Source organism: Plecotus auritus (genome assembly GCF_963455305.1).
Source record: "Plecotus auritus genome assembly, chromosome: X".
Classification (NCBI taxonomy): domain Eukaryota; kingdom Metazoa; phylum Chordata; class Mammalia; order Chiroptera; family Vespertilionidae; genus Plecotus; species Plecotus auritus.
The window spans coordinates 8,458,246-8,474,867 of NC_137784.1; the positions used below are offsets into that span (position 1 = coordinate 8,458,246).

General features: G+C 38.8%; 2 protein-coding genes across 2 annotated transcripts in view; both read right to left on the bottom strand.

The window, feature by feature from the left end:
- VEGFD (vascular endothelial growth factor D) overlaps positions 1 to 10,924 on the bottom strand; it is a gene marked incomplete at its 5' end in the record, with an annotated part of 30,017 nt that extends 19,093 nt beyond the window's left edge. Inside the window, one exon of the mRNA XM_080653489.1 lies at positions 10,835 to 10,924. Coding sequence (XP_080509615.1) covers positions 10,835 to 10,924 — 90 coding nt within the window. The remainder of the gene's footprint in view (positions 1 to 10,834) is intronic.
- Positions 10,925 to 11,728: 804 nt separating this feature from the next.
- The window catches only part of PIR (pirin), a 92,648-nt gene continuing 87,754 nt past the window's right edge, over positions 11,729 to 16,622 (bottom strand). Inside the window, exons 9-10 of the mRNA XM_080653490.1 lie at positions 16,009 to 16,075; positions 11,729 to 12,052 (exon numbers count right to left, since the gene is read on the bottom strand). Of these exons, the coding sequence (XP_080509616.1) occupies positions 11,940 to 12,052; positions 16,009 to 16,075 (180 nt within the window). The 3' untranslated portion in view covers positions 11,729 to 11,939. The remainder of the gene's footprint in view (positions 12,053 to 16,008; positions 16,076 to 16,622) is intronic.

Below are 16,622 nucleotides of genomic sequence, written 5' to 3' on the forward strand. Positions count from 1 at the left end.
ATTTTCGTGTTATGCATAAATGAAATTCATCTCTTCAATTACCAATTTTTCAATTGTGTGATCTACAATTTATTTTGTTAAGCTTTTAATTTCAACCATCATATTTCTAATTTCAAATATTTCTATTTCATTCTCTTTCCTATCTGCTTTTTGTTCCATTTCTGTATGTTTTTCCTAACTTGTAATTTTATTTTATGAATATGATTTCTTTCTTTATCTCTTTAAGGGTCCTAATTATACTTATTTTAAGCATTTCTTCAAATTGTCTTATATTTTTACTTCACATATGAAGAAACCTCCTGTTCTAGATGAAAAAGGTGGCCAGCTAAGCAAAGCTCCTCACTGGACCTCTTGAGAAGTGTGGCTCTGAGCCTATGCTCTCAAGACTTTACAAACTGTTGATGTTATTTTGTCAAACTGTGTTGGCAATATTTCTTCAGGAAGTTTGCTCATAAGGGGGTGAGGTGAATAGAATTTGTATATTTGGAAAACCCAGAAGCTTCCGTGTGAGCAATGGAGGGAACACATTTCACACAACTTTCCCTAGATTTGCTTAGGGATTTACAAGTGTGGACTGGGGGCACAGTTCTTTGTGGTGGGTTTAGGGAGGCAGATCAGGTTGCAGTACAAATAGTTCCTGTTCCCTTCAACTCTTAGCAACTTCAATTTCACTGGAAGAGAATTTTGCATTACACCTTTAACTTGGTGTTTAAGGCTTATCCAAAACTGCAAAGTTTCCCCTGGTTTGGGGTCAAGTTGCACCACCAGGTTCCCAGCTGTTCTCCAGAGGTATCCCCCACCACTGCCCCTCTGTTCCCATTTCTCACTCTTCCATCTGTCAAAAAATCTGTTCGGGCCATGTTAAACTTGTGAGTCCAAGTTGAAGTTTTGTGACTTTGCCTCCTTCAAGTCCCAAGTGGAAATAACATCTCCCAAAAAGAAGTTTTGCCTGATACAATAAACCCCTCTGTCCTCTGTCTGGACAGACAGTTGATTGAAGAGGTGAGAACATGGATTCAAAGTGTTCAAAACTGGCTTTGAATGTTATAGCGCTCTGGAAAATGTGTTGGCAGTTTCTTGTAAAGTTCAACATACACTCACCATATGAACCATAAGTCCCACTCCTAGGAATTTACCCTTGATAAATGAAGGTTTATGTTCACAGAAAAAGCTTTATATGAATGTTTATAGTTTGGCTTTCTTCGCAATAACCAAAATAAAACTGGAAATAACCCATATGTCATTCAGTGGGTGAATGGTTAAGCAAACTGTGCTACATCCATCCCACATAATACCACTCAGCAATAAAAAAAAAATGGACTGTGGTACACATAGCAACTTGGATGGCTCTCAAAGGCATTGGGAGTGAAAGAAGCCGATCTCAAAAGGTTACATACTGTACGATTCCATTTATGACAATCTCAAAAAAACCAAAATGATAGTGATGGAGAAGAGATCAGAGGTTGCCAGAGGTTGGGGGAGGGTGTGAATATAAAAGGGTAGCATAAATGAAAATTTTCCTGTATCTTGATTGTTGTGGTGATTACACAAATCTATACATGTGTTAAATTTCATAAAACTGCACATCAAAATGCAATAATGTTGATTTTACTATATAGTAACTTAAAAAAAATAAACTAAGCTGGCTTTGAATTCAGGCACTGCTCCTTTTTAGCTATTTGACTGAGGGTCAATTTTTAAACTTCCTTAAGCCTTGGTTTCCCCATTTAGAGATGGTAATGCTAATAATACTTCATAGACCTGATGTGGAGCTTATACTAGGTCATATGTGAGAAATGATCAGGTATAGAGTAGACACTCAATGAAGTTCATTTCCTTTCCTTTCTCAGGAGCAGGGCATATGGTCCTTTGCTGGGGTTTATAGGTCTCTGATGGCCCTTGATTTTCCTTAGTAACCAGAGAGGTGGGTTTGAAAAGAGCAAGATGAGGCAACTCCAATTAGAGTACATAAAAATTAAAAAGAGGAAACCTTTTCCAGGGTAAATCAAGGGCAGACTTTTCCTTTTCCTTTAAAAAAAAAAAAAACATTTCCTGGCTAATATGCAAAGTGTCCCCATGGGAGTTCAACCGGGAGACTGGGAGTTCTATCGCTCGCTATGACATGTGCTGACCACCAGGGGGTGGGACGGAACAAAGGAAGGCCCTGGCCAGCAGCTGGCAGCCAGGGAAGGGAGGCCCTGGCCATCAGCCAGAAGGCCCCGATTGGCCCTGATCACCAGTCAGGCCTAGGGACCCTACCCGTGCACAAATTTTGTGCACCAGGCCTCTAGTTTTCAGATAAAAGGCCAATTTAAAGTATCTGCTCAGGTTTTACATCTTTATAGAAGAATACAGAAAAAAATGACCCACTTCTTAAACCTTTGTGTTTTATTAGGGTCTGTCCTTACCCACAATAGATAGTACATAACAGTAGGGGGCATACCAACTGTGGGCACTTGCTAATAATCACTGCTCTGGCTACACCTGTTCCGGATGCTCAGCTAGAACCAGCAGAAGGCCTGGTCCTTCCTCTCTGAAATCCATAAACCTGGCCATTTGGTGGGGAATGGGGAGTGGGAAGGCTCATGCTGCCAGCAGCTCTTTTACTTGTGCAGTTCTATATTTAAATGCATATATATGAGAAATCCAGGTTGTTTAATTAAACTTAGATTAAGGAAAGGAACTACATATGCAGGGAAAGTGTGTGTGCGTGCGTATGCTCACGTGCATACATACACATGCATGCATACACTTCTGTGAAAGTGTCTGCATAGCTGTCTGGGTATTTTAAGGGGATTCTAAAGGGTTAAGATGTCTGGGACCTTCAAAGCCTCCAATTTGATGACTGTTATTGGTGGTTTTCTCCCCAGCCACATTGTTTAGCATCTGGGGTGATGTCTATGCCCCCCTATACATTTTAAATCTGGACTCTACTAAAATGTCTCTGCTCCCATTTGATGCATCTGTGCTTAGAAAATGTGGGGGCACATGAGTGTGGGATGGGTTTGAGTGGCAAAGCTCTAAAAGGATGCTCTGAATAACCCCATGAGTATATATATTCATGAATTAGAGTCTCTTTATCATTGATCTCAAAGATCAAGGGCCCAATGTCTAAGGAAACAACCCAGAGCCTTTATAGTAATTAGGTTGTTACAAACAATTTCACTGCCTCTCCTGCTCCCCACACCAAGGAAGGAGTCTATTTCTCAGCCCAATGATGTTGGGATATGTGACCTGCTTTGACCAATAGGATACATGATACAAGCAGAGGACTCAAATGTACTTATGATTGCACAGTTCTCCTAGATTTCCACCATTACCACAAGCACCTGCTCCTTCTAGCCCACTGATCCAAGGAGGAGGAAAGACATGTGGGGCAGACCCACACTCAACCCATGGCTTGAGTCTTGACTCCCAGCCGACCCACAGAAATATAAGTGAGAATAGATTTTTGATGTTTGAAGCCACTGAAATTTGGACTGCTTTGTCACACAGCATTATTGTGGCCATAACTAACTACTACAGTCCTATTTCAACGTAACTTCTAACATAATCCATTGGGTGGGCAGAGAATTTGTATGCAGAACTTCATCATCCTTTTTACAAGGCAGCTTGGCTGTGCTGCTGGAAGCCCAGTATGCCCCCTTTCATCTTTCTTCCTAAAGATGCAGTGGCTCCATGTGAATACCCACTGCTCTCCTTCTCCTCCTCACCAATATCTTCTGCATTCTCTAAGATACTCAGTGATCCTGAGTCTTGCTGTGACGGTGTAGTTATAAACCAAGCACACTATTACAAAGGCTGCTTTTACTTTATCATCCCACTCTGTTCCTTTTGGGGAGTCTCTTATTTAGGATGAACTCAGGGTATTCATTCAACCAAAATTACACTCTTCCTGACTCTCTCCAAAATAAAACAGTAGGCAACAACAAAATATTTGCCATAGCAATATTCAACACATATCATTTTTCTCTCTCCAGGAACTATTTTAGCCAAACCTAGATTTCAGGAAAACAGTACTTTTCTCCATGTGAGTGTTACAGTTATTTAGGTAACAATGAATAACAAAATGAGACTCATTATAAAGAGTTACTTAAAATTTTTGGTATTAAAATGAGTCTTTCCACAGGTCAAATTGAACTTTTTGGCTGTTGGTAAGACGCAAATAACTAAGACCTCTTTAGTTTATAAAAAACATCACTTCCACTCATATGCCTGGCACATGGAAGACATTCCACAGATGTTTACTGAACTGAATGTACAGCTTTCCTGTTTCAGGGAGAAGGAGCCCCCTGAGCAGCAGAAATAATCCTGAGTGTCTTCCTTCAGTGAGTCTACCCCAGCGTCCAACCATGGCTGTTTCCCATCTCAAAGGTACGTTGAAAAACATTTAGAAGCAACTCGAGTTGTGTGTGTTAGTCATTAATACTGTTCACCAAATATTTACAGCTTTCTACCATATGAGCATATGGAAGGATTGCACTTCTGGGCCCCTTGTGGTTGATGAGGTGGTGAGTCAAGGGCTTGTAAACAAAAGTGATGTCTGTCACTCCAGGCCAGAGCATTTAACTGTCAGGGCAAGACTCTCCAGGAATGTCCTTTCCTCCATTATGGTAATTAATGACATTCAAGATGTGGATGCTAGCCAGTATCATCCTGATGTAGAGTTGACCCTGGATGAACCAGGATGGTCATGTGGTATGAGCAATAAATAAGTCTCTGTTGTTTGTGAACCCTAAAGATTTGGGGTTGTTATTTGAGCATGTTGTGGTCTAGCCTGACTGATAACATTTCTGACCAGAGTACTTTGCCATAATTTACCATATCTTCACAAACCCAGCTGGTGTAAAATGAAAACATAGACAGCACTTCTCAAGGATCTCAAAGATGAGGGAGATCATCAAGTTGTTAAAGCTTTAATTAGATCTGTTGTGTGGCCAGATTCTGCTTTGCCCATCTCTTGTTCTGTGACCACCAAGCTGGAATAATTGGCTAAGGTGACTTCCTTCTATAACTGGCTCCTGGAAGTGAACACTTTATAGAATAGCTTGCAGCTGGAAGGACACTGAAGGGTTTTTTGATACCTCCACCCAAATATTCTCTAATCCCCATAGGAAAATATACCAGGGTGAGTATACTGCCTTATAAAAAATGCTTTAGGATTTAAAAAAAATGAAATCAGACAAACCATAATAAGAGTTGATGTTGGAGACTGTTTAATGTAGTAGTTCACAAATTGGTTATGTCAAAATTGTAGAAGCTTAGTCCATCAGTCAGTCAACAAATATCTTAGTACCACTCTATCACAGGCTTTGTACTAGGTGATTGGGACACTAAAGTACTAGTAAACAAGAAAATGACAAGTCCCTGCTCTCAAAAGGCTTTCATTCTAATGGAGGGTAACAAAGCAATAATCTTAGACACAAGCAAACAAAAATGAATAGTGTAATGATATATATCAGGGTTGACGAACTATGACCTGTGGGCCAAATCCAGCCTATAGCCTATGAGCTAAGAATTATTTTTTACTTTTTTTTGTTAATCCTCACCTAAAGATTTTTTTCACTAATTTTTAGAGAGAGTGGAAGGGAGGGGGAGAGTCAGAAACATCAATGTGAAAGAGACACATCGATTGCTTGCTTTCCGCATGTGCCCTACCAGGTCTGGGGATTAAGTCTGCAACCGACGTATGTGCCCTTGACTGGAATTGAACTGGGACCCTTCCATCCATGGACTGGTGCTCTATCCACTGAGCCAAAGCAGCTAGGGCTATTTTTGACGTTTTTAAATGGCTGTAACAAATGAAAAGAAGAATATTTCCTGATACATGGAAATGTTATACAATTCAAATGTCAGTGGCTGTAAAGTTTTACAGGAATACAGCCATACCCTACATGATCTGCCCTGGCTACTTCTTCAACTTCAATGACTGCAGCACTGGCCTCCACTCCTTATTCCAGTCATACTGGGCCCTGGCTAATACCCAAACACTCGAGTCACCACCCTTCCCTCACCATGGCCATTACACCATGGTGGACTCTGCCTCCCTTACTTTCTTCAGGAGTCTGCACAAATGAAAATGAGTCAGAGAAGGCGTTCCCACCCATTACTCTGTGTCTGGTACTCTGTGTCTGCTCCCCCTGCTTAATTTTCTTCACGGCACTAGCACCCTGAGTTGGTATAGATTCGTATATTGTCTGCTTCCAACCACCACATTTGGAATATAAGTTCCATTACACTTGAATTGTCTTATTTCCTGCTGCATTCTCAGCACTGAGATCAGTGCTGGGATATAGTAGGTACTCAACAAAAAATGAATTGTCAAATACTGAACAGTTCTAATGAGAGACAAGGGAGAAATTCTTTATGAACTAGGACACCACAACCACTCAAGGCTTTCATGGTGCAGTGGGGGCCTATGAGTGTGTTTGCTTTATAAAGTCCTAGTATCTTGGTAGAGACTAAAACTAGTGGCAAACAGAGAAAAGTGGAGTTGCTATCATAAATGCAACCAAAGAAGAAATGTCTCATCTCACCTCAACTTAATGACATCCAAGTTATGCAGATTCCCACCCTCTCTGCTAATCTCAAGTGGTAGAAGAGAGTTAAACTTAGAAATGTGCTCAGAAACAATTTTACTGTTATTTGTGTCCCTATTTCCCTAGTACCTCTAGTCAATTGTGAAAATAATCAATGTACCTGGAGTTTCAGATCTTATTATGTCATGTTCTACATAGAAGCATCCATGTGTCCAAATACTATATTTTCATTCCATAAATTGTCTTTATAAACCTATCCCAAGAGGGGTTCCCTAATGGAAGTTGTTCAATATTCAGCTTTAATGTTATTCTTTTTCTAGAACCCTTAGGGGTCTAGAGTAAAGATTTATCTACAATCCAAATCATGTTTTTAAATTAAAAAATAAGTCATACAAAGTAGTACTATATTCAAAATATAAGATGCAGGTGGTTCTACTGTATTCTAAATACCAATAATATGCTATCTATATATATAAAAGCCTAAGCAACCATTACGACCTTTCAACCAAACGACCAGTCACTATGATGCACACTGACCACCAGGGGGCAGATGCTCAATGTAGGAGCTGTTCCCTGGTGGTCAGTGTGCTCCCACAGCCAACCTCCTGCAGTCTCTCTCCTTTCCCCTCCCAGTCTGGCCAGGCTGAGGGACCCCACCTGTGCACGAATTCGTGCACCGGGCCTCTAGTAGTGATATAAAAGCTTCAACCAATAGTTAAAAGTGACTACCTAGGATAGAATATGTCTTTATATAGAAGTATGTAATTGAACACATTCAATGATAAGGTCATAAATGAAGAAATTAATGGAAAACATTTCAAATGTCTTTTATGCCAAGAACTGTGCCTCATAGAAATTGGACAAAAGCTTGTTGGGCCATTTGACTAAGAACAAAGTGAATGGACTTTCCTGTTAATGACTTTGAAAGTGGGAATAGGGAGGGGAGTCAGCATGAGTCTGCTTCCTGGAGTTAAATATGGAGAGTGCACCTCAGTCCTTGTTATTCAATTCACTTTAGAGAAAATTTCCAGAGAAGGCAAGTGATACAAAGTTTATGAAGTCTTGTCAGCCATGTAGCTTTTTCATGAAAGTTGTAGTTATCCCACATCCTGTGGATCTTGGACATATTCCAGTCTTATGTAGAATTTGAATGACTACAGCACCCAGCAATATTATTCTACTAATGAAGTAAAGAAAAAGAAGGCTAAAAGGAAGTATGGGGGAGAAGGAAACAAATTTTGCCAGAAAAGAGTTGGGAAAGCCTACCATGACCCGGAATTATTTCTTCATCACTCTATTGATATGTCTGCATTAGTGACTTTGAAAAGATTTATGGAAGATGGCTTCCCCTAGTAGCATATCAAATATACCAGAAACAGTGTTGGCCAGAATGTGAATAACAGGACAGTGAGGTTGCAGGTATTTATTTATCAAATGCCCAGTGTATCTACACTATTGTACTCAGGACTGTCACATACATATATAGGTCTACGTGGTTGGAGCTTCCTAGAGTTGTTCAGTGCATACCCTGCACAACTGTATATGACTATGCTACCTGTATAAAAAAAAGCTAAAGAAAATAGACACAGAAATAGATCTCACATCTAGATGGTTAATCTGGTTATATTATTGAATTTTTAAGAAGGCATTGGGTTAACCTTATTTCTAGAAGAAAATGTGTTCTGCTTAGATTGAGAAACTTAGCAGCTAAATAGTATTTACAGATTTGAGTTGAGATTTTCAAACATATTTATCTCAGTTCACAAATTCCGTGCACTGCTTACCCTAAACAGCTCTCTTGAGTACAAGTGGCATGGCTAATGAAATTAGGATGCCATATACTCAAATGGCATTAAACACAATTGTCCAAGGTATTAGCAGCTGTTTACATGGTTGCTACAGAAAAAAAGTATTCACAGATTCATGTAACTATAGTAGAGGCAACTATATTCTAAGCTGGAAAAAAAAAAAAAAGGAGAATGTTCAAGACCAGAAAGTAAGGACTATGGGGGAATATGGGGGAAGGGTAATCTGGGGATAGAACTGGCATTGCCATCCATTCTGGAAAAGAGGTGGCTAGAAGAGGGAAGAGTAGAGAGAAAAACCTTCCCCTGGACCTACTACTGAGGAGGACCCTGAAAATGTTGTATAATAAATAAAACAAATTCATCTCAAAAAGCAAAAAGTAAAATTCATATCCCAGTGTCCAAACACTACTATCCTGAATATGCTTTCATACTAAACTTTGCTTTAAACAAGAGGAACATTAACACTAAGAGACATATTTATTTCTTTTTAGATTTTCTCTAAAGAAAAAGTTAGAAGGGGAAAGAAAAGTATTATAAACAATACTAGAAGCCCAGTGCATGAAGTTCATGCATGGGTAGGGTCCCTAGGCCTGGCCGGTGATAAGGGCTGATCGGGGCCTTCCGGATGCCGGTGGGGCCTTCCTTCCAGCTGCCAGCCAGGGCCTTCCTTGTTCTGTGCCACCCTCTGGTGGTCAGCGCACATCACAGAGAGCGATCAAACTCCCAGTCTCTGGTCTAACTCCCGAGGGGACACTTTGCATATTAGCCTTATATATATATAGATGATAAACCTCCTTATCCTTCCCTCACCACTCAGTCACATCTATACCAAAACTTCTGTTTAACTATAGGCAATCTTTACTTAACATCAGACATATTTAATTTAGCTGGGGATTGGGTGAATATACGCTGAATATATGTAGCTTTACTTTTTAAAGGAAATTCTAATATATATGAAGAAAATCATTAATAATATTATTAAGCATATAATGCTGCATCTTCCACGTGGAAGGACATGTTTTCTGTCACATGCAAATTCAACTGCTTTCCTCTGTTGCCCCATTAAATGAGTTTCTGTGGTAGCAGTAAATTTGAAACTTTTAAAACCTCACTGTGCCCAGGGCACCTAAAGAATTCTTGGAGTCTGTGCTCTTTAAGAGTTGAACAACTTCAAGAACAGTACTTAATTACAACAAATAGTCTCTTCCTGTCCCATCAAATACATTGACGTTTTCAAAGTACAATGGGAACATTTTAAAACTCCATGCAATAATACTGGGGTGGGGGTGGGGGTAAAAGTGCAACTCCATTAACTCTGCACATCTAAACCTGAGTTTTGTGCACGTAAGAAAAAGCTGAACAGTCTGAAAAGTCTTACTTGCTTCAAACAAGTCAGATTTTTCTCTCTCCTGTTAAATAGGCTCAAAATTGGATCCCTTTCCACCTGGCATTGAAATCCAACATGGAGACTGGTGGCAATGAAGGGGAGCTGAATGATGGTGACCTCTCCCACGTGCGTTTGGAATCTGGAGAGTTAGAAAAGTGTAACTGCTGACAAGGTCTCTCTCTACCCCTAGCCAGAGTTCACCCTTTAAAGATATACTGCATATCTGTTTATGTACTGCATGTTTATCTGTGCTTTATACATAACAAGAATAAGACTTTCAGCCCCAAGGACCGATTTCCCCTGTTGGGGGCACATTCACCCCTGGTGAAAATGCATGTCTTAACAACAGCTACAAAAACTCAAGGCCACATTTGATTGATTATTCTCAGCCAGAAATTCCTAAATCAATAATGATTTAGCACTGCTTCAGTTAAAACAATTATATCAGAATCATTTTCAAAATAAAAAGCAAAAAATATATATTCTATGAAATACATAAAACATACTGCTCAGTCAGTAACATCCCAGTTTATTTATTTTTTGCATTACTCTCAGTCTATTGGGCTCTATCTAATGCTTGCTCATAGAATCACAGATTCAATTACTGTTGAATTTTACAAGTTTCAAAGAGCAAAAAACTAAATTAACTTCCAAAAAAATTTTTTTCTAGATGGTGGCAATGATTAATTTGGAAAACCAGACAGAAAATTTCTGTGGCAAACACATAGGTTTCCATTGACAGACGTAATGAACTAATTAAATTAACTAATATTTGGTGCTCACAAACAACCTGAAAATAAATGGCCACAAAGTTATGTGTTACAAAAATAAGTCAGTGCTTCATTAGAAAATCAAATCACTATGTCATCCACATATAAAATTGAGGGGAAATTTGCCCATTTGAAAAGATTCTAGAATATTCGTTCATATTCTTTTATATCCCCAAAACACCCCTCAGCATTTTCAAACACTCATAGCAAGAATCATAGGATGCCTAAGAAACAGAACACTCATTAACAAATGGAGGATGCAAAAAAGAAAAGTCTTCCATGTAAGCCAATAAAAAAATCTACATCATATTAAAAATTGAGCTCACCTACCTTCATTGATCCATGTTCATCACTGGAGTCTTGCACCAACTGCAGATAAAACATCATGAAAATATTCACCACTGCCCACTGTCTGTACATTTTGAACACTTTAATACCCACTGATTACCAAGTAGTTGACAATAGATAGCTAGAGAAAACTGTTTCAAAAGGCATTCTCCAGAAGGAAAGCTCGAAACCCCAAGATTTCACATGGAAAAATAAACAATCAGTTGTGATAAAAATCCAATGAAATGATTTCAATTAGTCAAGGTATGTTTTTGCACAATCTTATGCAGACAGAGAGATGAAAAAAAATTTAAATGTTCTCATGCTCCAAGAATAATCAGGAGGTGAACATGTTTTCCCTTGCAATGAGAAAGCACTTTAAATCCATTTCATGCCCAGCAAATTAAAAAAAAATCTCTCTACCCTATGCCCCAGGTTCTAGCTGCTTTGTAAAGAGGTGGTGTGTCCACCAATGTTTGCAGCTACAGAAAAACTGGAACCCAATTCTGGATTCCAACTCTTTTCACAACCCTCATGGAAGCTTGCAGGAGCATGTGTCTTAAATCTGACACAGATTTTGGCAGAATATGCAGGGAAGTCTTGGCTGTTATCCTGTCACATCCCTACCAATAGCAAGGATGTTTTAAAAACTGACTCAAATGCTCAGGACTGCTGTTATTCTAACGCAGATAACCTGTAATGTGAAACCTCTGCACATAGGCATGACTCTGTATTGAAATTGCAGTGCTCAGTAAGGGACCTCAGATGCTCATGACGCATCAACTGCCAGTGACACACAGAAGCAATCAAACATGCTTTAAAATCTCAGACATTCACAAAAATAACAAAATATCCATACACACATGAAAAGGAAACATACATAAAATGAAGAATACTGATTTTTAAAGAAGCAACAATTAGGTTTATTTGTATGTGCCAGGAAATATCTCATGTACATTGCTATAAAAACCATGCTGTCACGTTTGTGTGGAATTCTTCAGAAGCACTGGCTAAGTCAGCTTTGGAAATTGAATGCATTGACTGAATGGATGCCACAAATGGCAAAATTTCAGAAAGCATTGAGACCTGCTCTTGTGCTTGCTCTTCGCTAGTTTCCAATCTTTGACTTCCAGGTTTTGGCTCTTTCAAACCCATTTTTTGCATTTCTGAAATCAAGGATGGCCTGAGAAATCTCTTCATTGGTGTTCATCACGAATGGACCTAAGGCAGAAAGAGACATTCAGAGAGTTCTGGGTGACAACTACATGTTCTTTTACCACTAGAAATGGTATGTGCTCCTGTCGTTCTTAATTTGAAACAATTCCAGGCATATCTGAACAGTAAAAGGTTATTTTCACAGCATCCAATCTCTGAGGATGGTAGCACATGTTTCTTGACTAGGACTGTGTTTGATTATAAAGACCGAACTTGAGATAAACAAAGGCAATTACATCTCATTCATCCATTACAAAGTTGTCATCAACAACTGCAGTTCCTTTATTCAAAACATTCTTAGGTTTGGTTCTATTACAATCATTTGGTAGTTGTTAGGCTTTTTTTTTATTCTTCCTTATTTTTGGAGATATAATTGACATGCAACATTATATTAGTTTTGGGTGTAAATATAATGATTTTATATTAGTATATATTATAAAATGATCACCACAATAAATCTAGTTAATACCCATTTTTTTTCTTGCAATGAGAACTCTTAAGATTTACTGTACTAGCTTTATAGCACTAGCTAATGTCAATAATTGAACCAAACTGGTACAAAGAATTGGCAAATCTCATCCTAATTTGGTGTCTACACAGTATATGAGACTGTGTACTTACATGACAGGTCTAAGTCATTTTTAAAAATCTGTTTTTATTGATTTCAGAGAGGAAGGGATAGACAGATAGAAACATCAATGATGAGAATCATCGTTCAGCTGCCTCCTGCATGCCCCCTACTGGGGATGGAGCCTACATCCTGGGCATGTGCCCTGACCAGGAATCGAACAGGAATCTGGTTCATGGGTTGATGCTCAACCACTGAGCCACATTGGCTGGGCATGTAATTTTTGAAGACTAGTAACAGTTTGTTGACAATAAACAGGAAATTACAAAAATTTCAAATCAAGAAAGCATCATATTTTGGATTCTCTAAGGCTGGCAAACTTTTTCTGTAAAGGGACAAATATTATATATTTTAGATTTTGTGATCAGTCTGTTTCAACTACTCAACTATTTCATTGAAGCATAAAAGGAGCCACAGTCAATATGAAAATGAATAGGCATAGCTGTGTTCCAATAAAACTTTCTTTACAAAAACATGCAGTGGTTTGCTGGTCCCTTTGCCTAATTCCTAGGTTTAAATTCAGGTTTTTCTAAAAGTGCATAAGTCTGTAATGTCTGTCTCTTCCCTTTTTTTTCACACATTTTAGGGACAAAGGGACACCGTCCTCGACTGTACACTCCCAAGATCCCCTTGGTGGCATTTACATGTCTTGAAAGCAGTTGACAGATTTGTCCATTCAGTATATTTCTTCTACCAGTCTGCATAGGTTCCTGACATTCCTTTTTATAAAAGTTCCTCATCTAAGGGGACTTCTCAGAGAGACCCAAGTTAAAATAGAACTGTATTACTTAGAATTTCTTCACCACTGTTAGTGTATCAGGGCTTCGACTCTCACTATAATATGCTTTGATGATGTTGAGGCCTTTGGAGATGTTGCAGGGAATAGATTATCATACAAGGAGAAACAGGCAGAAAGCCTCTGAATTCATTCATTCATTCAGTTACCTACCTATTGAGTATTTATTCAGTGACTATTAAAGGACAAACATTGTGCTAGGAGCTAGCGATTAATGACAGACTCTTCCTCCAAGGACTTCAAATCTATCACACAGACAGATATGAAAACAAATTATTACAAGCACTGTGATACATGAAGTGATAAAAGTATGTAAAATGTATGGAATCAGTACAGAAAGGGGAAGAAAGGTCCAGTAGAGGATTCACAAAGGAGATGATATTCAAACAGGATACGTGAAGGAATGGCATTTCGGGATTAGCATGTTGGAAAAATTGAGAATGGAGGCACAGTGATTGAAGGAAGGATCAGAGGGAGGAAAGGATGGGGGGATCTGATGTATAGGAAGAGGCCAGACCCCTCTGCACTTTGAATTCCATCTACTGAAAGATGTTTGGACATAATTCTGTAGGTGATCAGGAATCACCGAGTTAAGTAGAAAATAACGTGATCTGATTTTCAGTTTTTGAAGAAGACTCTGGAATCCAAATAGAGAAGATGCCTGACCTGGGAGACTGGCTGATGGTAGGATTGTTAAGGATAATTGAGATACAGGCCATAGGATGCTGTAGGGAGAGCAAGGATTTCAGTTTTGGATATTTTGACATGAAGGTGCTAGAGACAATAAAATGGCTTCCTGCCAGAGGTGCTTAGTACATTGTTGGAAATATCGATCTGGGGTTCATGAGAGAAATTTCATCTGGAGTCTGGAGATGGAGATTTGGATGCTCTCAGGTAGGAAAAAATGAGAGAGCCCTCATGTGTGAAATAAATAATAAATCCAAAAGTGCACCCTGGAGAAGCCATGTTTTTAAAGCACACATGGAGGAAAGTATTGGAACTCGGAAAATGAGAGCAGGTGCTGGACCAAGGACTGATTTCCTGCATGTCATAATTTTGCTATAGTTTAGACTTGTGGAACAATTCTCTCATCCCCTAATTATTTTCCTGTAAAATCAGTGCACTTCTGGGCTTCCATTTTGACACTTTTCTGGGGGTATGCTGGCGTGCCTCTCAGTTTATAGTGTGCACATGAATCATCTGGAATCTTATAAAAATTTATAATCTGATTCAGGAGGTCTGGAGTAAGGTCTGAAACTCTGCACGTCTATCTCTCAAGTGATGCTGATGCTGCTAGTCCACAGACCACACTTTGAGAAACAAGGGAAGTATTACTGGAAGCTTGGAGCCCTTCAAAGTCAGATTGAGGAAGCTCATCTCCTCAAATCCTCAAGCAGAAAAAGAAAACTGAAACCAGAAAGAAAGTTTTGTGTTTCTTTTTCCTTTTCCTCATGTTCTTTTTTTCTTTCTATTACATTACCAAATGTATTTATTTTTAAAATCGAGGTACAATAAGCATAATATTAGTTTCAGGTATCCAACATAATGATTCGATATATGTAAAATGATCACCACAATAAGTCTACTTAACATGCATTACACAGCTACAGCTTTTTTTCTTGTGATGAGAAATTTTAAATGTGTGATATAGTAATATTAACTATCATTGCCAAGCTGTACATTACGTTCCCCAGAAAACATGTTTTTCATTGATCAACCATAAGGGTTATAAATAAGAAAAATGTTTGCTAGTTGTCAATAATCTCATAAATCCTCTTTCAAACTACAGTTTTTATCTCTTCTATAATTGAACCTTTGAACTCCCCTGTAATAAAAATGGTGTGCATTTAATCTCTCATGATGTAGACTCTTGCTATAGTGGAGAGAGCACAAAACATCAGGAGTTAGTGTTCAAATCTGAGCTCCACTGTTAACAATCGTATCCCATTAGAGAAGCCACAGGGCAGAGTGAGGGGCAACTGGCATTGTGCAAGGCAGAAGGGATGGTTGGAAACCAGAGATCCTGAGTGTGAATCCAACTATGTGGCCTCAGGCAAGCCAATGAACCTTTGCATCTCTGTTTCCTCGTCTGTAAAATGGGGATGACAGAACCTACCTCCTAAGTTTGTTCTGAAGATTAAATGTATTAATATATGGAAAACATTTCAACCAATCCAAGTAAATAGTAGATGCTACCCAAGGATTTGCTATGTAAATAAGTAAAATATTGAGATTCATTTTCCTCATTTATAAAAGGGCCATGACTACATCAACACTACAGACATTCCCTAGTCCAACAATCTATGACATCCTGCACTTAATTTGTGGACACATAATTCAGGACATTCCATGATAAAAGAAACAAAGGCCTTAGCTAATTCATTCCCAAGTAGTGGATAGATGGTTGTGGCTATCTTTAAACACAAATAAGTGATAGAATAACTTAAATGCCTGAATTTTTTTAAAGTTTTTTTTAAAAAAGCAAACAAAATGCTCTTCATTAACTGAGATTTCAAGGAACACATCTTTTGGGCTTACCATGTTGGACAACTGGTTCTCCTAATGGCTCTCCAGCAATTAGAACGAAGTGGCTTCTCTCAGGATCCTAAAGTCAAGGTGGAAAGCATCAGTCAATAAACATGCTTATTTTTGAACTAGAAGCCTGGTGCATGAATTCGTGCATGGGTGGGGTCCGACCTGCCTTGATCGAGGCCAATAGGCTGGCCAGGGGGAGGGGATGCAGGAGGTTGGCCGGCCAGCCCTGTCCTCTGGTCGAACTCCCGGTAGAGGAGACCATTTGCATGTTAGCCTTTTATTATATAGAATATTAAATTAGGAATAATTTGAAGTTAACATGCTAGACAAATGGACAAAGTTTCTAATTCTGAATATAAACTCCAGATATATTATCTGTGTAGTACTCAATATGGAAAGGCTTATTCCTTAAGATTTTTGGTGGCATTTAGAACATAAGTCTAAACCAGTGGTCGGCAAACTGCGGCTTGTGAGCCACATGCGGCTCGCAAGCCGTGGTTTGCTGCTCTGTTGACGAATGAGTTTGCCGGCCACTGGTCTAGACTATGAAAGTATTAACCTTCTCAGATAAGGAAGAATTTAAATTAAGATTTTCTTTAACTAGAAACATCTTTAAG